This window comes from Lepisma saccharinum, chromosome 2 (genome assembly GCF_977018435.1).
Source record: "Lepisma saccharinum chromosome 2, izLepSacc3.1, whole genome shotgun sequence".
Classification (NCBI taxonomy): Eukaryota; Metazoa; Arthropoda; class Insecta; order Zygentoma; family Lepismatidae; genus Lepisma; species Lepisma saccharinum.
The window spans coordinates 67,286,244-67,309,483 of record NC_139230.1 but is presented as its reverse complement, the minus strand read 5'-3'; the positions used below and the strand labels follow the sequence as shown (position 1 = coordinate 67,309,483).

General features: G+C 36.3%; 1 protein-coding gene across 1 annotated transcript in view; it reads right to left on the bottom strand.

Annotated features, from left to right (window-relative positions):
* The window catches only part of Apoltp (Apolipoprotein lipid transfer particle), a 335,784-nt gene that overhangs the window by 93,886 nt on the left and 218,658 nt on the right, over positions 1-23,240 (bottom strand). The window contains exons 45-50 of the mRNA XM_083117428.1: positions 20,233-20,382; positions 19,354-19,522; positions 18,571-18,786; positions 15,124-15,232; positions 7,627-7,763; positions 5,877-6,110 (exon numbers count right to left, since the gene is read on the bottom strand). Of these exons, the coding sequence (XP_082973554.1) occupies positions 5,877-6,110; positions 7,627-7,763; positions 15,124-15,232; positions 18,571-18,786; positions 19,354-19,522; positions 20,233-20,382 (1,015 nt within the window). The remainder of the gene's footprint in view (positions 1-5,876; positions 6,111-7,626; positions 7,764-15,123; positions 15,233-18,570; positions 18,787-19,353; positions 19,523-20,232; positions 20,383-23,240) is intronic.

The window sequence follows — 23,240 nt, the reverse complement described above, 5'->3', positions numbered from 1 at the left end:
TCTTAGCTAAAACTTTAGTTTAACGAATGAGGGAAGTGGGGGAAAAAACCACACCCAGCGTTAGAAATTCATGGAAAGTGAAAAAAGAAATAGAAACATTGGAAATAACATCCCATGATAGAATTATGAGTTTTGACATTGTAAACCTATATCCCAGTGTTACTAGAGATAAGGCAGCCGATTGTTTACAAAGGTGGCTTATGGAAAAAGGGGTGGACGTAGTAGAAGCGTGGGAATATGCAAGATGGTTCCAACTGGTTACAGGATATAACTATTTCCACTTTAATAACAAAATTTATCTACAGAAGGAAGGTTTAGCTATGGGAAACCCAGTTTCTGGGATTATCTCCAACATTTTCTTGCACTACATTGAAAAAGTAGCCTTAGAGCAAGTGAAAGATGAGGTCAAATTTTTTGGAAGATATGTCGATGACATACTGATAATCGGGGAGGAAAATGGCCTAAATAGAATATTTAACATTCTGGGAGAGCAAGAGGATCGCATCAGGTATACCAGGGAGGAAATTGAAAATGGTGAAATTAACATTTTGGACCTCAGAATTGTTAGCAATAAAGGGAAAGTTAGGACGGAAGTATTTCATAAAGAACTAGCAGGACACATATACATTAAGAAAGAATCGGAACACGCGAGAAGAACGAAAAACAATGTATTTTTGAATTTTTATATTAGGGTGAATAGACTGTGTAATGAAAAGGAGGAACTGTTAAAAGAGGAGAAATGAATTATGAGAATAGGAAGTAGGAATGGGTATAGGGAGGATGAAATGAGAAGGATAAGAAGAAGTGCTTATAAGTTTGTGAAAAGGAAACAACAGAAAACCCTAGGAAAAAGGAGAGTGTAATGAGAACTAATAATGAAGGTGAAGAAGAAAAAAGGAAATACAAGTTCACGGGAATCCCATACTTTAAGTGTGTCTTGAAAAAAATTGAAAAAACATTAAAATAATAATATTAAATGAGGGAAGAAAGCTGCTCGTAACATTGAGAAACACTTTATGGAGTATAAAAGGGCAGGAGGAGTTAAGGAGGAAGAAGAGAAAGGAGTGTATAGCATTAGGTGTAGTTGGGATAAAGAATACATTGGGCAAACAGAAAGTAGTATGAAAGTGAGATGGAAGGAGCATGATAAAGACATTAGCAAAGCAATACCTAGAACGGGCTTATTTGAGCATATCATAGAAAATTCACACAAAATCAAGAAAAGACAGATTATCAAAAGGGTAAGTAAAGCCATTAATAGGAACGTATATGAGGCAGCCAACATTTGCAAAGATAGAAATAGAAAACTAAATAGGGAGTATGGAAACCTTGATGAAATTTGGATTAATATGTTCAAAAGGTGGGAAAACGGCAAAAAGAGAAACAAAATAGGTTTCCAGGTTACACCGGAGGTAGTTCACGTGGCTCAGGAAATATGAGAGTTCGACCCGGAAGTGACGTAGGTGGAGAGGGGAAGTAGTTAGGTGGGAAGGAAATAGCCTGTGCCAGTTTCCTGCATTTAATAAGGAAGCAAGAGGTGGTAACTACACGGGGGTTAGGGGAATTGGGAATTTATAGTTTTAACCATTTTTAATTTGTATATGTGGATTTTAGTGAACAATGATAATGGGTATGGATTTTACTTTCAAACGGAGACAAGTTTTATATCTTTCACCATTTCATACCCGAAACCTTTTCCTTGATTGATAAACTTGACGCGGCATGGTGGTGATTCATGCCTAGAAGTGCCTGAAGAAGGGGGTGTTCCAGAAGGTATCGTAGGAATGTGTTCATGAGATTACAGTATGGCATAGGTGAATCTGAGTTGGTTTTCTGGCATTGTGGAAAGTGTAGGTTTGATCGTTCTGTGACACTGGGAACATTCTTCAAGAATATGAAGTTGCCTTGGCGCGACATATTCTCGTTTATGTTTCTTTGGTGTTTTGGGACTTCTGTTGGTTTGGCATGTGATATTTGTGGTTTGCGGAAGGCGAGAGTTGTTCGGTTTTACTGGTATCTGTGAGATATTTGTTCCTGAAAGATACTTCAGTCAGACAACAGCTTAGGTGGCATGGGCTCTGTTGTGCAGATAGATGAAAGTGTGTTTTGCAAGAAAAAGTACAACACAGGAAGGGTAGTTGCAGAACTGTGGGTTTTCGGATTGTATGATTGCAATGCAGAAAGGGGCTTGCTTCTGCTTGTTGATGATTGTACATCCGAAACCCTCATTCCATTGATCGAGAAGCATGTTCTTCCAGGAATGGAAATCTGGTCGGATGAATGGGCATCTTACAAATGTCTTCCACATCTTGGTGGTGTTTCCCCTTACACTCACAGGACTGTGAAACATAAGGCGCACTTCGTTGACCCGGTAACAGGAGTTTGCACTTACAGGATTGAAGGATATTGGTCTGTTGCGAAGAGGCATTTGAGGAAAAGGAATGTTATGTGGTCACATTTTTTGGAGGAGTATCTGGATGAGTTTATGTGGTTTGACAGGCATGGAAAACAGCGACGAGACGCGATGAGGAATATCATTCAACATATTGTTGAACGGTATCCTCAGCGTGTGTAAATATGTTATCTTGTGGAACATCGTGCACATTTCTCTTTGCAACTGTGGGCCAGAAAAGGGAGGGTTGTATTTTTTGAATGACTTGTGGGATGGGATAATTTGCAACTTCTTATTTCTATGATGGTATGGACAGGGGAGGGTATTCTGTGGAAAAGGACAACCAAGGCTTTTGACATACGACTTACTTTTCATTTGGACTTTCAAATTACTTCGACCTGCAATTCAGCCTGCACTTGAGATAAAGAGGTAAGTTACCCTTTTGAGGTTTAATTTCAGCCTTATTTCTTTGGTACCTAAATGTGTCGGTGCGAAAAATAGTATTGGGGACAGTTGGCTCTGGCCAGTTTCTAACATACCTTCAAAAGGGACTCTATATAGAAAGGCAGATAGCCAGAGCGGAGCGGAGGCAGTGCCGTGGTAGCGGTAGGAGGTGATAAGTTAATTACCCAAGGGTCGGAGCCCGGAATCGGTGGGAAATTTCAACACAGCAACCACCTCGCAACTTTAAACGGCTACATCTCAACTTCAAACAGCTGTACAGTCTTAAATACTTATTTCAGAGCTCCAGAATTTTATTATTCACAATTAGCAGCACATAATCTTTATAAAAAAAAATTTAAAAAATCACCTGCGAAATAAGGGGTGTAAGATTTCGACATGGACCCCTAGATAACTAGCAACAACATGAGCGAACGACGATATGTTGAAAGATATGACAATATTCAAAAACCTTTTATAATGCAAATTCAGATTTCATGTTCCATTTTATGGAACATAGTGCCTTAGTGTTCAGGGGGGGGGGGGATATCTTGAGCAACTAATTTGGATATTGAATTGGCAAAATTACACTAGAGAGAAAATCTGTTTGATTGATTGATTCATTTATTTGGTCAATTTATTTACAATAAGGCTAATCGGGACTGGGCCTATAGTTTAAAGTGGGATCTGAACCACCATGTGCCTCCACCGGGTATCGAACCTGGGACCCCTTGATTACAAGGTGATGACCCTACCACTGTGCCATAGGGGAGCACCCCCAAAAAAATGTTTAATGTAGAACAACCACCAGTCACACAAAGTTCCAAAATATTTACAATGGCACTTTTTGCGAAACTAGGTTCGTACTCCTTTACAGGTGTCAGCAGTGGCGGCGATCAGGGGCAAGGCCAAGAGGGGGTAGTTGCCCCCACTTTTTGCCATTTTTGCACCACACTAACCTTATGTACCAAGGGAAATTAAACTGTCCCCCCCACTTTTTGCACCTTGTCCCCCTAGTTTTGGAACCCAATTACCGCCACTGGGTGCAAGTCATACAAATGTTTTCTACTAAGGAATAAATGTCTGCAATTTGAAATTGATAAACATGATGAACATTTTCAGTGCTCCTTGACCAGTTTAGAATCTAAAAGTTGGCAATGGTGACTGCGTCACTTATGTATCTGGAGACTGTGCTTAACCGGAGTGAGCATTCACTGAAGATAAGCAAGCTTAGTCTTGCAAGGCCTTCCAGTTACCCATGGGCTTTCGATGATTGATGGGTCAAAACCCAGGTGTATAGTTTTATTCGCCCGCTCACCAGCCAGGCGGGCTTAGTAAGCGAATCTGGCCGATGTGCAGCTCTGTGGTTATGTACAGTGTGTATCTTAATAGTGTAAACAACTTATCAGGATTCTTGTTAGAATATTATCTGAGTTGCTGTTTTAAGTCCACTTTATGCACAGTAAGGCTAATCGGGACTGGACCTACAGTTTAAAGTGGGATCCGAACCACTTGTGCCTCCACCGGGTATCGAACCCGGGACCCCTTGATTACAAGGCAAAGACTGCGCCATGGGGGAGGCCCGAAAATATTATCTGAAACACAACAATGAGGTTTGCTTTATAACAATGAGAAAATCTAAGTTTTGTTTACATGCGCAAGACATTTGTAAACACAGTCATTATGGCGTTGGTATAGTGTTAAAGAAAATGACGCCTATCACAGGTCCCCAGACCTTACAAACCCCTTGGGGCTTTGTGAAAGACAAAGTCTATGTCCTACCTATATCACAGAATGTGCAACAGCTAAGGGAGAGAATAAGAAATGCCCTTGCATTGGTGGATGAGTAGTTCTTGGGAAAAGTGTGTCAAGAACTCGAATTTCGATGGGATGTGTGTTGCAGAACTGGTGGAAAACACATTGAACATTTGTAGACATTGGTAGCCATTTATAGACAATCATAGAAACTTGAAATGTTACTGATTGATACATAACAAATATAATTGTTGTATTCCATATAGTTTAGTCGAAATTCTGAAAGTTCTTTACTGTATTATGATACACCCTGTACATGTACGTCAGTACTAATATAGGATGTTTCTCTAGTAAGAGGCATCAAGTCATATCGTCCATCTTTTTTGAAGCATCATTGGATACAACATGTGCATTCTGTAATCAGTTGAATAACATTTAAGTTACAAAGTGTTTACTGCCAGCATGATGTTGAATATCGCATCATCTTGAAAGGATGTTGACAACAAAGTCTCCAAGACCTAAGTGTCCCTCCTCGCATGCTTCATCTTATGGGGCATGCAGAAGGGACAAGTTAATGCCAATAAATTAAGCACAATCATAGAACTTAAAGAAAACATCACTGCTGTGATTGAAACCATCACCACATGCAGTTAATTATGCCATTCACAAACTTTTAGCGCAGATTTGCTTTGTGCCTTCAGGAAGAGGTTGGCCACTTCCACCATATGTTGTGATGTGATATGCTGGGCTCAAGGTATGTTCTGCCACAATTATGTATGCTTACCTTGTAGCTTATGTCTATATTATATGATAATTTGGTGCCTCCTATGAGTGAAACACTGTGTACATTAACATATTTTGGTCTTGCAGTAATCAAGTACTATTGGAGTTGATGAAATCTTGTGCCAATTAATTAAACACTAAAATGCCGACCAAGACAAAATTTATTGTAAAATAAGATGCTATAAGAAAAATGTTTCCACCCTCTGACAGAGTCTTCTTCAGACAAAGATTCAGAATAAATTCTTTCTTTTCTAATTTATTGTGAACCTTTGTCTGAAGAAGACCCTCTTAGAGGATGATATCGTAACATTTATAGTGTCTTATTTTACAATAAGTTTTGCCTTGGTCAGTATTTTAGTGTTTTATTAAACATGGAAACAAAGCTTAATAGTATTATCAATTACTTAAAATAATTATTTCAACTTGTAGCCATTACTCAATAATGTATGTATCTGTTTACACATTAAATAAAGCATTATGAATATAATTACACCACTATACCCACCCTTGCAAGTGATGGATGTTTGACTGATACACTCGCTTCCTGTTCATTTGGCTCTGAACTTATTCTCTTCCATCCTACGACAGAGCCAATAGTTTTGTTTCTCTGGGTTCTGTCCCAGTTAAATGACAATTCTGACTGTAGAGCTCCTTCCATGAGTTCATAGTTTCCATGAATAGCAAAGTTTCTCAATGGGTAGGCTATATTTAATTCAAAAAGTTGTTTTTCCATCATATCCTACAGAAAAAGAGTAAATGTGATACAACTTGGTATAAAAATGACAATATTTTTTCAATGAAAGTAGAAGCTATTTTTAACATGCAGTCACTCACCAACCAGTCCTATGTCAGCCACCATGGATGAAAGATGTGTTGGGAATTGTTCATTGTTTGTCTCTTTAGCTGTAGCAGAACAAGAACATTCCTACAGGTATTCTTGTGAAGGTGGTTAAATAATGTTATGTGAAGACTAAATTCCTTGAAAGGTGGAAAATTATGTAAACTCTGGAAAGTTTTTTGTGCTATCACTTGAAGCAACTTTGAAAACAATGATACCATATGAATGAGAAAGTGCTGTGTGTTTTTTTCCACAAATAATTTGTACTATTGTTTACATTTGGCCTCACAATAAATAAATAAATATATATATGCTGTTTATACACTATATGTGCTGTTCTGATTATATATCAGAACACAAACTTATCTATACTTTAGTTTTCAGTACGTTGGCCCGAAGAAAAAACCATGCATTAGGCCAACGTAAACCATGGGCAAAATTAGCCGTTAGCCAATGGTATGTTCGTTCTTACATTTGGCTAACTATTTTCAGTACATTGACCCAACGATGGGCCAACCACTTTTCGTTACTTTGGACCTAACTCCAATTTATCAAATTTAGAGGAGATAGAACATAATGTATTCTTAGGTCTGGAATAGGTCTGGCTCAAAAAAATAGCCAGGAAATTGGAGATAGTTAACTCCACTTTCCTCTAAGGATTAGAAGTGGAGATATTCTAAGTGATCAAAAGTATCCAGACAGACTGCAAAAAATGTGCTTATCATAGAGGGTGACACAGTACTACCATCCAGAGGAGGTCATTTTCATTCAACCTCCCTCACCCTCCTGGTCTTTTATGGCTATTGTATTTGATATGTTTAGCAAGACCAGTAGTGGGTTGGGCTTTTTTCGCATCTGCTAGGTGCTGTTGGATTCTTTCATTGACAGATCTGATGGACCTGCCGATGTAATGTGCCTTACATTCATACTCTGCATTGTATACAACTGGGTTATCAAGGGGGGAGAGGAAGTACCATTTGTGTTTGTTCAGTTTATCAGCTATTTTGGAATTGGGTTTGTACGCTACTTTGATGCTATATGGGAGAAGGGCTTTGGATATGCGGTTGGAAGTGGTGGGATGGTAGGGGAAGGCAAACCAACAAAAGACGCACACCAAGCAACAGTACAGCAATTTCCAATGAGGATGGTGAAAGTGGCCACTGAAATTAATCGAAAGAAAAAACAGCTTCGCTGATAAAAGTGAGTACTAGTTTCTCCGTATTTAAGACAACCAACATTGGTTTTAAACTGCTGCTACATTTATAAAAAAAATTGTAAAACTGATTTCTAAAGTAAATAATTTTATTTTGAATATTTATTACCTGAATCATTAAGTTCACAAATTCAATTTTTCCTACATATATATATTATAGATATATACGTATACACATACACAATTAAAAAAATATGTACTTACAGTGGTTTGGTTAATTATGGTAAGATCATAACCAATGCTAGTGTGTGGGTCTAGGTATAATGTTGAGTTTTGTGTAAATTCATGATCAAGGAAGTTATATTCTGTATCTAGTTCTACTGTCCTATTTGGATGGATTGCTGAAAAAATATAACATATGGAATATAAGAAATATGAATACAAGTAAAACCATATTTATCTAACAATTAAAAAAAGTAGCTGATATATGAAGACAAACAGAGATGCCTTGGAAAAATGTCAGTCAATATTAAAAGAACCTAGATATCTTAGATGAAAATATATTTTTTAACAGTACACTTTATAACCACAACTGAACAAAGTTTTATAGAAAATTTTTTACTTAAGAGCATGCAGAATAGTCTCCATGAGGCTCTTTCCTCGATGGCAATGTTGCCAACTTAGCTCTCTTGTAGCCAGATCTGGCTCTTCCATGTACTCATTTGGCTGTGAACTGGGGTGCTTGCTCCCATGCCCTACTATGATGCCATCACTGGCTCCGGCCCACATAGACCAACTTTTGCCGTGAATATACATTTTGCATGTGACGTGATATTGTTATATTGGCTGCATCACCACACCCCCTCTTACCTCCACAGCTACTTTCTATAGAATATGTTTGATGTGAATGACATAATATTGTTATCAGGGAATCCTTTATTTTTGTTTTCATATGCCATCGCTGGATTATTGAGATGTTTATTGATTGATTGATTTGGTGTTTTAAGACCACTTTATGCACAGTAAGGTTAATCGGGACTAGACCTACAGTTTAAAGTGGGATCCGAACCACAATGTACCTCCACCAGGTATCGACCCTTTGATTACAAGGCAACTACCACTGCACCATTGGGGAGGCTCGATTTTTGAGATTGTTGACGCCGCCGGATCTAGATGGTGAAAACTAAGAATAAATTGTCATCACTTTAAAGTTAACAGTAAAAGCAGTGCCCTCGCCCCTTTGACAACTAAAATTATCTTAGGAGGCACTTTATCCAGCCTTCGTAAATCTAGCTCCTTGAAAGTCAGTTTCAACTCGATTTAAGGTGAAATTTAGCTCTTTTATGCAAATCAGGTTTGGCAACACTGCCAGGATGGCCATAGAAGGCAAGGAGAAATGCATTGCGCTTATGGGAGTAAGCTCTTGGGAATATTAAACTTCTGAAGGCATAGAAAAAGATATCAATGGGGAGAGGGCCATTTGAAGATGTGTTTGACCAGCGAAAGAGTCGAAACTTCCATTTAATTAGCAGTAACTTCATGTTGAAGTTGATTCTCCTTAAGGAATACATGGGATTCCGAAAATTCTTATTCATCATATTTTTCAAACATCGTGTCTAGCTTAATAATCAACATTAAAAAAATGCTTCCACTTGCAACATGGGGAGAAGTTCATACTCTTGCATACGTCCACTTTTCTTTTAGTAGCAGTGCGCATTCGGACGATATTGAAATAAATGCACAACTAATGCGAAACTGTAACTCCTCCCCTTCAGTGAAATGCTTAAGGTGAAAAAACTGGTACCTATTATCTCCTCTATGATCAGTTCACCGGTAATTATGAACAAATCATCTACAATCAAAAATTTTATGATTGCATTATATTCCAATGAATTATCTGACAATTCAGCATGGCTTAAGTACTGTGATAATTGGAAATTGTCATCATACTTTGGCAAAAACAACAGACTGTTCTATTTTTTTATTTGTTAAAATTGGAGGGGTTTCATCCTTGTTCCATATGAATGAATACTTCAGAACTAGTAGAAAAAAAATAAGACATGGATGGTGGGAAATCAATATTTAATGCACAATGTGAAATCAATTGCCCAAAATCCTTTATCAATTAGCTGTTCATTTCTCCCTGTTAAGGTAAAGGTAAAGTGCTTCCCTGTGCTATGCACCACGCCGTGAGCCAAAATTATTCAGTGCAACATGATTCTGAAGGTACTTATTTTTTGGAAATTTTCCATTTTTTTGTGGATATGTACCCACTTACTGCCATTATGGAAGCTATTTCATTACCAGATAGAGGATTTTTTTGCATGTAAGATCAGTTATGTAGAGAATCCTTTTCTGGAAGAAAAGGTTATTGTGTTCGTTAAATAATCACAGAATTTTGGGCTTGTTTCCGGATAGTGTGGTAAATGATGTTCTCACAATATCTTTTCATTCAATACACCCTTTGGCTAACTAGACATAATATAAAAAACTTCCTCTCTTAAAATTACTTTATCCTTACTTCACTACTTCTTTACTGCTGATCTCACCTGTTCACCACCCACCCCAATGATGCAAGGCAACCAGTACTCTGTGTTTTGGGGGTGGTGGGGGGTGAGCATAGGAGGATGATAGTTAAAGAAAATTTGTGTAAAGCTTCCCTCAGTTAGGATAATGTGTAAATTTGTGTAAAGCATCCACCCCACCTAGGATAATGTGTGCAACCATTCCCCCCCCCCCCTCGTGCATCATTGTCTCCACATTGAACTTACAAGCACACATTTCCACTTTGAGCATTGAAGGCAATCATCCCACCTAAGGGTTGAAATGGGTGCTACTGACAACAATCATAAAATTTTCAGAATTTTAGGAGGAAATAGAATATAACAATAAAGTAAAGTAATGTTCTCATGTTGTTCCACACTTTTTAAACAATGGTTTAAAATTACACAGTAAGAATTAATTCATGACAGTCATAAAAACCCACATAGATCACATATATAAATTTTATTATGTTAATTAATATATTACTAAAATGAATGGGGTACTTATGTAAATAAAATAACAAATTATGTATAATTATGAATCTGAATGATCATGTCACTTCATTCATTATGTGCAAGTTTACCTTAGAAAAATATTGCAATTTTTTTAGATACTTCTTTACAAAAGCAGTGTACAAACTACACCTTTACATTCGTAAGAACAATAACAAAATGCCAAAATTGTGCACAAGGTTATAGAATTAATAGACCACTAAAATTATCATTTAAATCCATGTACTGAAATGGCATTGTCTTAAACCTACACACAAAAAATGTATTTATGTCAATGGATCAATCAAACATTGAAGATATTTTTAAGTACTTTGAACAACTCCTTGTACTTAGACTACCAAGAAATTAAAAATAACACAGTAAAAAATATTAATGTAAGGTACCTGAACCCAATATGGCCTACCTAAGGTTTGTGATTGCTTCTAATGGTGTACAAAGTCAGAAAGGTAAAACTAATTGCAAGATTGAAAAGAGGTAACATTTCTGGACGTTTACTAAATATTAGAGCTAATTCCAAATAATAACATGGATCTAAGGAAGATTTTATTAAAAAGTTATGTTTAGGCTATACTGGGTACATACGTATCCAATATGGCCTAGTCATATATTTTGTTCATTTGCATGATTGATTGATTGATTGATTTAGTTTATTTTACTTCGCGTTTTGTGCCTCTTGGCTAATTTGCGAAGATGGTGATGAGTGATGAAATGATGAAATTGATGAATGGACATTCACAAACAACCAAGCCCGACCAGGATTCAAACCCGGGACCCTTGGCATCGCAGCACGATGTGCTAACCACTCGGCCATAGGGTCGGGCTCATTTGCATGAAAATAAGCAACAGAAATTGTAAAGAAAGTACCACAATGTTGTTTTTATATGTAGATAAGTACAGTGCGTTCAATTTAAAAGTGGTACGTAAGGTATATTTGAGTCTTGTTTTTGTTGTTGTCATCCGTTATGTTCAGTCCGTTCCGTTATGCCCATTGTTACAGGAAAAGTTTATTGTATCAGAAGAGAGGGAAGGGGAGGTGACGAGATGACGAGGTGCCCTCTACCATGCCATTTAGTGTTCAGGAACGTGCCTTTATTGTTGAACAATATTTCAGAACAAATTCATTCAAAAAAAAGCTGCAGTAAATTCACGGAAATGTTCGGTAAGAGTGCTCTGACTGTAAGTTCAATTCAGAAAATGGTCAATAAATTCTGTGAGACAGGATCTGTATGTAACGTGAAACACCAACGTAGGAGGACTGTACTAACACAAGAGGCAGTGACTAATGTTAATGAAATAATGACATGATCTCCCCACAAACCTTTACGACACCTAAGCCAGGAGATGCAAATGTCCGTAGGATCAGCCCATACCGCAGTGAGGAAAATGTTGAAATTATATCCATATCGAATTCAAGATTTTTCAAGAATTAAAACGAATTGAGTACCCTAATCGTGTGCACTACTGTCAATGGTTGAAGGACTTAATTGGGAATGACATCACTGTGTTGGACTACGTGTTCTTTTCCGATGAAGCATGGTTTCACCTGAATGGTTACGTGTCTTCGCAAAATTATTGAACATGGAGCTCTGAAAATCCCCATCTTTTCGTGGAGTCCCCCCTCCACCCTCAGAAAGTTGGTGTCTGGTGTGCCATATCCAGGTGGCGAGTGTTAGGGCCCATTTTTTTAAAAAAACACAATAGATAGTGAAACTTGCCAAAACATTATAATGCAGTTTGTTGCAATGTTGGAACCAGAGAAACGCCGGTGCTGGTTTCAGCAGGACGGCACAACTCCGCATACTTCCAGTGAGACTATGGCTATGTTAAGAGATTTCTTTGGACACAGGATTATTTCAAAGGGACTGTGGCCTGCCAGATCCCCAGATCTTTCAAGTCCGGACTACTTATTGTGGGGGGGTTTGAAGAAAAAAGTATACAGGCAGAAGCCACACACCTTAGAAGAGCTGAGGCACCACATCACTGAGAAAATTAGGAGTATAACTGTAGTAGATGTCCTCCATAATGTTGCAAGAAATATGGAAAAATATGTTAACATGTGTATTCAAGAACAAGGTCATCATTTTCAACATTTGCTTTAAGAATCTTACTTGTATATTTTGTATATTGTATATTTGTGCTCCATACCGCTTTTAATTTGTACGCACATTACATTGCTACACTTACATTTCATTTACATAATGGCATATGAGTTTTGCACAAAGAAATAACATTGTTTACAAATCAGTAAACAAGGGAGTGACATGTTACAATTTGTTACCAGAAGACCATGGATTACACATCAGTGTCTGGGCTAATGAAAGGTCCTTCATCATCCTTAGTGACTCCCACACACATAAAAGTAACAAATGTCACATTTGCGCATGTCCTTCATGATATATTCCTAAGTAGGCCATATTGAGTACACCTTAAATAGTGTTATTTTTTCCTTTGTTATAAACAGTACTTTAGATTAAAGTCTAAACTAAGTACATTGTTGTAAAGTACAAATCATGAGCTATCATAATATGTACTAGATATATAAATGCCTATTACTTGGAAGATGCAGTAAGTAATAACTTCCATATGCAATATTAGATCACATAGAACACAATCATGGGAACCAGCTATTTTGCTTCTTTGTCCTCAAGTTACTGTACTATAGGTACAGCCAACAGGTTCAATCACGTTATTCGGACAGTCTAAATGACATACTAGCGTCATCTGCTAAATTAACCATGTAATTACTCATGGACATCCGCAGGATTTTTTCCAGGGAGGGGCAAGGAAGGTATTTTTTTTCCAGGGGGGGGGCCAACATGGCATATTTTCCTCAATAATAGTGTTCATCCCTCAAAAAACATTGCTTAAATTTGAATTTATCATGTTCATGCAATAATTAACCCACATTATTGTGGTTGAAATTAAATTATATGTGTGAAATATGTAATTTTTGGTTGACTTTCGTTTTCCAGGGGGGGGCCACGGCCCCCCCTTGCCCCCCCTTCCGGACGCCCATGTAATTACTTGGAAACAGGAAATAGACCATATTGAGTTCAGGTACCATACAAAAATATAACAAACATAACCCTACTCAAAAATGAAACATGACTTTAAGCCTCTGTAACCCACACAGTGTGCAGCCTTCTTTAAGAGTTTGAACTATTTTCCTTACCCGTGCAATAATGGTCAAAAAAGCACTAGGTAACCTATCTACACTATTCCCACGAAAACATAGGGGCATTCGCGCCTTTTCTCTGGTGTTCTTTCAGTTGCTTACACGCCTCTGAAGTGACCGGTTCTTTTTTGGCAGCACTCAGTACCATGCGTGGGAACGTTTCCTACTTTAAATCATAGCACACCAGCCATGCATTTGGCGGAAATAAGAAGAATAAAATTACAGTACGTTGTTCAGAATGCAAATTCTTTGTATGCAGAAACCATTGCAGTAGCCATACAAAATGTCAGAGTTGTCAAAATAACGATATGGAAAAAGTGACACCATTTGGTTCCTTTTATTTGAGTCAGTATGGCTTTTCTTTACTTATATCTCATAAAAGTAGGAGAAACATATTGAGATGTGAATATTTAAAAAATATTTTGTCAGTTTCTTCGAGTTGTGTTTCATAAATTTAATAGCTTTTTCTGAGAATCAGTAAGATCTTGACAGAGAAATTTGGAACAAATAGCCTATATAAGTTTTACGATTTCAATTCATTTTGAAAAATATGTTGAAATTTTTTTAAAAATAAATTGAAAATTTTTTAAAAATATGTCGAAAAGTTTGTGGATGGTAAGTTCATTTTTTAGTTCCTTCATTAAACGGCAAAGTTCTAATTATTTTTAGAATAATATTTTGGTGCATTAGCTTCAAGAGTGTAAGCTTGTAATTCTATGGGACACTTTCTCTCATTTTTTAGTTTATCTCATTTAATAGCTAATAAAAATGTCAAAAATGAACGTGTTTGTGTTCATATATATATTTCACCCAATATCCAGTAAGTGCTAGTGTAATTCAACATCGATTTGCATCAACAATTCATGTAAATAACATTGGTTTCAATAGGGTGGCATTGAGTGCTGCATGCGGGACATTTGTGCTACTATGAGGGCACAGATGACGGATGGTTAAGGAGGTTCCTTGATGTAAACATCACAAAACTACTAATTACAGGGGGAAAAAATACACTAGATATAAAAGGTCCTAACAATTCAGTTGACAACTCCCCAAAAGAACTTTTGAAAAGCACTCTACACACAGGAAACCTTGTTATCAAACAGATATTAAAAATGACAAATCAGCCCAAAAAAACTAAAAACACACAAGAATTAAGTTCCCTTACGAGAATATTATTGAATACTAATTACTAATACTCCCATTGCTGCAATGTTTTAATTTTCATAGTATTTTTCACTGCATACTGAACAGTGGCACAATTTGCAGAAAGCAATGATTTTTCAATATGCAATGGCATAAAAGACTAAATCTGTGTTTCGTGACTTGCTATGGATAAAATTGTGTTCATAATGAAAAGATTCTCTTGGGCTATCGACCAGGTGAGTTGTGGAAAAGATTCCAAGCTTTTCGAGAGCTAACATCACTCTCATCTTCAGGGTAGAAGATTGTGTTCATAATATTATTTATCCACAGGAGTGAGTATAATTTTCTATAATTGACATGGACAACATAATACAAAAACTTGCTTACCTTTAAGTTTTATTTCTTTTCCAGTAAAGGTGGTTTTTACTACCATTTCTCCGGTTATGTTAATTGGTTTCTCTTTACGCAAGCTGAACACTTCTACACGATCTGTTTCCTATGATCAAATACAAAATATGTGAAATTTCACTCTTCTCAATGCTTGGAAACACATCATATTCTTAAATTCACACATTAAAAATGGTATTTTCATAAACAACTTGGTACAAATGGGCAAAGATGCCCAGAATTCCCTTGCTTCCTCCAATGAAACAAAAAAAGTTTAATTCTCCCTTCTAACTAGAAATGATTTTGTCCATTCCAACATTAAGCAACCTGATACTCACATTTCAAAAACAAACATTCTTATACAAATTTGTAGTTTCATTTTATTTCAATTCATAATGTAAGTGACTTACTTTAAATTTAAATAAATTTAAATACACAAGTACAAATATTGACAACTAATCTAGTTAATAGCTATTGAAATACAGACAAAATTTACTAAGCTCATTGTTAATTAATCTCACACAATTATTTTGTGATTCAAGTTTCTCTTATGTACAGGGTGTACTATTTAAGTTGATAATTCGAAATATCTCACAAACAAAGCATTTTCAAAAGAAATGTTACAAATAAAAGTTATTTGATTTCAAGTGGACAAAAAAAGGTAAAGTGCTCCCCTGTGCTTAGCACCACGCCATGAAGGCGTATAGGGGGTGTGGGGGTAACGCTCCACACTTTCTTGATCCGGTCGTGAGTGGGGGTGATGTGATCAGCATCATGCCCCTGACCGCCTTTACCCCCCAGGGTTTCCCCCAGGTACCCATGTTATTCGATGCTGGGTGGGCACTGGGGCCGCTTCCAAACGTTAGAAAAGTTCCCGGATTTGAACCGGCCGGGGATCGAACCCGGGACCTTGAGCATGGTAGTCAGACACGTTACTGACTGAGCCACCGCGGCCACACGACTTCAAGTGGAAAAGCAAATTATTTATTTATTTATTTATTTATTAACGACTTTGTTTACATGGTGAGGTTAAGGCATTAATGCCTTCTCTTCCACTTAACCATTAATTACAGTGTTCCATTCTTTTTCTTTACAGTTAATTGTATACAATTAAAAAATAAAAAAAAGATAAATGAGAAATAAAGTAATAAAAAAAATAAAGTAATGAAAGTAGAATGAAAATAAAATGAAAGCAATACAGTTTGAATACGAGCAGTCAAGTCATGGATTAACCATTAATTACATTGCTCATTATTTTTACTAACACAAAGACAAATATAACTGAAAAGCAAAATTAAAAATAAAAGCACTACACTTTCTATATGGACACACACACACACACACACACACACACACAAACATATTCACACGCAAATACCTACATAGAAAGCAGATTTCGGGAGCTAAATGTATAACGCATTGCTTTCTGGGAATTTGATTGTTTAGCATGTATAGTTTTAATTGTCTTTTGAATGTTACAATTGAGGAGGAGGCTTGGATTTCGGGGGACAGTCTGTTCCAGTGTCCTGCAGAGGTAACGGTAAACAAATTGGCGTAGAAGTTAGATCTGTGGGTAGGGATGGATAACAGAGATTTTACACGTGATCTGGTGTTGCGGGAGTGAAAGTCGGAAAGATATTGAAACTGCCTGGAAAGGTATTTTGGATCTTTTATTTCTAGGGCTTTGTACAGTAGGGCAAGGTTGTGGTAAATCCGTTTATCACTTAATTTCAGCCACTCGACCTTCGCATAATATGGTGTCAAATGTTCGGAATATTTTATGTCGAAAACGAAACGGACACAGGCGTTCTGGATTCGCTGAAGGCGTTTGGCTTGCTCGTGATTAATATCCGAATAAACAGTGTCACAGTAATCAATTATAGGGAAAACAAGAGATTGGATAAGTTTGGTTTTTATACATTCGGGGAGGAAGTTTTTAAGCCAGTAAAGAGAGTGTAGTGCACCGAAAGCTCTTTTACACACAGAGTTTACGTGTTCTCTCCAGGTAAGATTATTGTTGAGCACAATTCCCAGATTTTTAACCATAGTGGAGAGAGGCAAGTCTTTATCATTGACCCTGAGCTTAGGGAGATTGAATTTGTCAATTTTGTTCAGAATCTTCGGGGAGCCTATGAGCATACACTGGATTTTGGTCGGGTTGACGTGCAAGCCGTGGTCTACCGACCACTTGTTGATTTTCTTCAGGTCGTTGTTTACACATTCGATTGCATTCAATATTTCTTGAGGGGCGAAAGAAAAGTATAATTGAAAGTCGTTGGCATAGATGTGATACCTACAGTGATTAAGCACAGACGGGAGGTCATTTATATACAGTGTAAACAGGAGGGGGCCCAGTATGGTGCCTTGAGGAACGCCGCAGGGGATGTTTTTCCATGATGACTTTTGATATGGGACAACGACACATTGTTGATGTCCTTCCAGATAGGAATGGAACCAGTTAACCGTAGTGTTTGAGAAGCTGAATAGGGATGATCGTTTTATGAGTAAAATTTTGTGGTCAATGGTTTGGAAAGCTTTGGTAAAATCGAGAAGAACGAGGATTGTAAGTTCTCGATTGTCCATGGCTAACCTCATGTCATCAGTTACATTGGCAAGAGCCGTGCATGTGCTGTGGTTGCTACGGAACCCAGATTGAAAGTGGTCTATTAGGTTATTTCATTCTAGGAAGTCATGGGTTTGTCCACTAATAAGATCTTCTAGGGCGTTAGACAGCATCTGAGACTTGTTTGTTTCTGATGGGAGCATGTTTATCGAACAGTTCAAGAATAAATGTATTTAACAGGTGAACTTGCTTGTCCACTATTGGTAACGTGCTAATTACATGCCATGGAACGAGTGCAGCATCTTCGTTCAAGCGGGTTTTGTGAGCGTTCTTTATGTCCCTGTAAGACTTCTTTAGGCTTAAATTTTGGAACACAGATGTTATATGATACATAAGTTAAATCATAAGAAATCCCAGGTACCGGAATGTTTTCGTAGGGAAAGGGGGGCATTTTCAAGGTCATTTGAAAATTACTCAATTTTTTAAAATGGGAAACATATATATATATTTTAATATTTTTATTCCTCTTACAAAAATAAACAAATTTGTAGAAACCATTTTTGTATTCAGTGTGTAGTTTCACAGATATTTGACAAGTAAAAATAGTGCATTGCTCAATTACCTATTCTCATAATTCAAATGTTAAATTCTTGCTTGGAAAAAATGGCATTCATTAAGAGTTTCTGGAATATGTTAGTAAAACTAAAAAATATGCACTGAATTTATATGTTGGCACTACACACATATAACATTATTATAGAACAGGAAAATATTAATACAAGTGCTGCAAAATGTACAAATAGTGGGGAAAAAATGGCAGTAGCAATCTACAATTAAATTAGTAGGATCTTCATAGTAGTATAAAATAAAAGATGCATGCTTACTGTAGTTGGTAGATTCAGTCCTCCAGTACCTCCACTATATTCATGTTGATGGAGGTAAACAACTCCCATAGGTGCAAATTTATTTTCTACTTCAATCCTTGACACATCTCTATCCAAACCTGCAGATGAGTGAGAGATACGTTCATATTTCCCTTTCAAGAAAGTACTATTGTTGTACTCTACAGATGAAGTTCCGGTAGTATTTTGAGGGTCATTCTAGAAAATAAAATTTGAAATACTAATAAGGAATCTAATTTTCCACACATGCATTCACACACTGGTACTTTACATTATTTAGATTACAATTCGTAGAAAATGTTATTCCAATTGAAGGTGACAAAATCATTCTGAACAAAAAATTACATTCAAAAACATAAAAGACAAAAATTTTATAACTGCTTCATAATATTGACATGAAATTTTAAGGACAAAGAATGTATGGTCACCTTTCAACCACATCATTAAATTATCTGGGAAATTTTTACAGATATTATAGGTGGATATTCAAACATAAGCAGGGGCTGCATAGGATGTCTTACTACATGTTACTACATGTGATTCCACATCCAAGTTGAAACTGAACTTGTACAAATAGGTACTTTCAGGTGTCCTGAAAAATGAGACATGGGGAAATGTGGCAACAGAACTTCTGTTGCCTGCTTCTATTGAAATCAAAAAGGTGTAATGCCCACTACAGTGAAATGCATGGAACCGAAGTGGCTAATCGCAAGAATGCAAAATATTATGTAATGGTTAAAGAGAAAATACAACTGAAATACTTACAACATATTCATATAAAATTTTTCCAACATGTCGCTTCTCCAGTGGTATTTCAATGTTCACTGATCCATTTACTTGTGATGTTAACTGAACTTGTTTCATGGTGTATTTTGAGTGGAAAAATGCTGAATTGTTGGGCCAAAATAATTCAAAATATCTTTCCTGAAATGCTCTGAAATAAAAAGGACCGTATTTTTTAAGACATTCCTTGCAAATAACTAATCAATAATACTAAAAATATATAAAAATACACTATGTAATATAAATACATTTTTCTGCATGCTAAAGATATGTGCGTAAAAATAAGTGCGACATCATGGGTCAAAAATGCCAGCATCCATGCAATGCAGTCACATGCTATCTTGGACAGTAGTCAGAACAAATGCACGGTATTTTTCAATGTGAAATTTCTGCCTATTTTGATTTCCGTTCTTATTTTTCTTTGCTAATTTTGTTTATGTGGGTTATGGTTCTTACAAGCATATTAGCTTCTTTTTTGGGGACATTTCGCATACAAAATTTCTGTAGATAAACTTCAATAGTTGTTAAACTTTATTTTTCTTTCATATGTCTTATATCATTTGACATAGCTCTGAACATGAGCATGTTGTGCAAAATGATAAGCAAAATCTATCTTTCATTTGAGACTAAAAAACAGTCTGAATCCAAGTTTAAATTCTGGTTGAGACACAGTTGAGGTCTAAAAGTGGTAAACATTGTAAGTGCCAAAAGCGAAAGTGTTAGGAAATAACGTGGAAAACGGTGTTTGAATTATTGTGGCACTTCAGCGTTTACCAATTTTAGTCTTCAATTGCTTACTAAATTTGATGGTACATTGCTTAAAAAAGTAATAAATTTTGCTAGGCACTTACATGTACTTACCTGTGTGTTATGCTTCTGAAATTCACTCCAGTATATGGCAACGTTTTAAATGGGCTCGTCACATTAAGCATGCCATGCATATTCCAGAAGTTTTTGTAGTTTGCATCAATAGTAGTAATATGATTACTTGCTGGTATAAAACAATCACCTCTGAAAAATAATAATACAACTAATAGACTGATTTTGTAAAAAAAACCACATAAAACCAGAACACTACAATATGCAAGTAATTGAAGATGCATACACTAAGGACACACATTTGACACAAAAAGTATTTTGTGCTGGTGCTACTGTGAAATGAAATAGGTTCCAATGAACATGACATCAGAAACACACATTGACAAAGTTATCGCTGAAGAAATCCTTCAGAAATAAAATAAATAAAATATTCTTTAAGTGGAAGGACTAGAAATGTAAGAAAGATGTTAACAAGAAGAATGCATAGAATACATTTGGAATGTTGGGTTTATGTACTCTCTCCTTTCCAAGGTCATGATAAATTACTATGGTATATTATTTCTGAGTTTGAGTTTTTTTCAACACCATATTGTTTCTGAGCTAATATGATTATATTATATTATATATGAAGTAAGAATATCTAACTTATTAGGTTTTAATAAACAGAAACAACATTAGTTTGTTATGGTTTGATTTTTTTACTTACTCATGATACTTGTTATTATATGTCATTATTTGGAAAATACATTCATAATTTAAGAGCCATGAAAAAATTTTCACAGATAAAATTAGTAAAAAAAGGTATAGGCATAGGTACCGTATTTGTTGGTGTATAAGACACACTGCTTTTCTGTACAGATTTTTGAGGTAAAAGCTTTATCACTGAATTTATAATAAATTTATAGTATTTCAAATATGAAGTAATATGTAGGTCTACTTTCAACAAATAACTTACCTAATTTAACTCTAAAATAATACATTTTAATCTTGTTTGTCACACAGCACAAGGAGGCAAGACAGAAATTGTCTAACTCAGAGCAGAGAAAATTTCCAGAAATGAAGGCAATCAGAAACTGAGTATCAGAGTATCAGACACACCCTGTTTTTCAGACTTATTTCTTAAAGGAAACAAATGTGTCTTATATGCTGGCAAATACAGTAATTAAAAGTAATATTAACAACTCCATAAATCAAACAGTAAGAAAAATGATGTAAGATAAAAAATAACGTTTCATTGTTTAATCTGTTTGGCATGATATATCTTTGAATATACCTATGATTATAGAGGTCTATAGTGTGCTCACCCACTGTCCTTCACCTTTCTTGCCCAAAAAGAGAATTATGTTACTACTTTTAAAAAAATATATTGGCACTCTCCTGGTATTGGCTGATATAGGAATATCTATTGACAGTAATCTGTTTCAGATAGGCATAGAAGACGCTAGTAGACACCCACCCACCCTGTAATTTTTTATATAAAGAACAAATTTTACATAATCTTTGCTACTATATGCCGGAATAGACACATCAGTGGTGAAGGCATTTGGTACTTGACTCACCTACTGACCACCCATACCCTAAGAGGGGTAGCACACACTACCCTTGGGCATATGGTGCCTCTGCCTCTGTGTAGTGATGTAATTGAGTAGAAAACTTACCAGTTCTAATGTACTCAACAATAATTTTTGAAATGAATTTGATGTAGATATTTAACCTTTAGCAGATGGGGGGTTCTAAGGTGGATGTTTTCCAAATGTGCAGCGAATGTATTAAAAAAAGTAGCAGAGAAACTACTTAACGTAGAAAGTGGAAGTTGGTTTTACTTTTTCAGGGAAAGTGCGCACTCTTGTGGGAAGTAAAATATGTTCATCTTCCCTCCCACAGGGTGGCCACTATAGAATCATGATAAATGCAAATACAATTCCCGGTTTTCAAGGCGAACTTTCCAAAAATTCAAGGGTACAAGCAAATGTTCTCTCTATTTCAACCTTATGTATTACCAGTGGTGAAGCTCCTATGAGGCTTTTGAGGCTTAGCCTACCCAAAAAATGTTGAAATTAAAATGTTCTTGTACCCTGTAACAATCAAAGTTCATTAAAACGAATTAAACTATGTAATCTGAATGTTTGGTTCCGCTGATCTTTCCAGATATCTCGTCAGTCAGACCAGAAAGAGGAGAGCGCGTTTGGTCCGAACTGTGAGGCTTTTGACGAAAAGCCTCACGTTAAAAGGCAGCTACAGCGTGAGCTCTGTGTAGGTGGAAGGGGAGTGTGAGGGGAGGGGACTGCCGATTCGCTGGGTGAAAGCGGCTAGCCTCAGAACCAACCTGTTGTGCTTCTAGTCTTCTTGTGCAAAGTGCGTCGTTCACGCGCTGCATTGTTGAATGTTAATTTATTTCAAGTGCATGTGCACGTGTGTTTGTGTGTGTGTCACATAGTGTATTTATGTTATAAAAATATACTACTGTGAAATTATGTGTTGAAAACTCATTTGCAGTGAGGATTTGTAGTGAAATAAATGTAAGTGAATAAAACTTCGTGGCTCTCAGATGCTTAACCTACGAAATCTTGGACACACTGACTGTACAAATGGAAATATGTTTTGGAGATCTTGAAAAGATAAAATTTGTTGAATTGCTAGACCAAAATAGCTTTGGGGGATATAAACTACATTTTCCTGTGATGAAATTAAATAACCTTCTGTCCACATATCCATTTTTTAACAAAGAACGATTAGAAAATGATTTAAAGAATATCTATGCTGATGAAGAAAAGCATTTACCTCCTGCAGACCTTCTAAAATTCATAGTTAGCAATGATCTTCAAACAATCTACAAAGAAGTAACACAACTTATCAAGTTGATCTTGACATTCCCTGTTACAACAGCTTCCTCCGAAAGAAGTATGAGCACCCTCAAGACAGTAAAAAATTATCTCTGTAATTCAATGAAAAATGAAAGATTAAGTTCTCTCAGTACAATAGCCATTGAAAAAAAACTGGTTAAAGAACTTTCTGTTGATCAAGGCTTCAAGAGTAATTGATACTTTTGC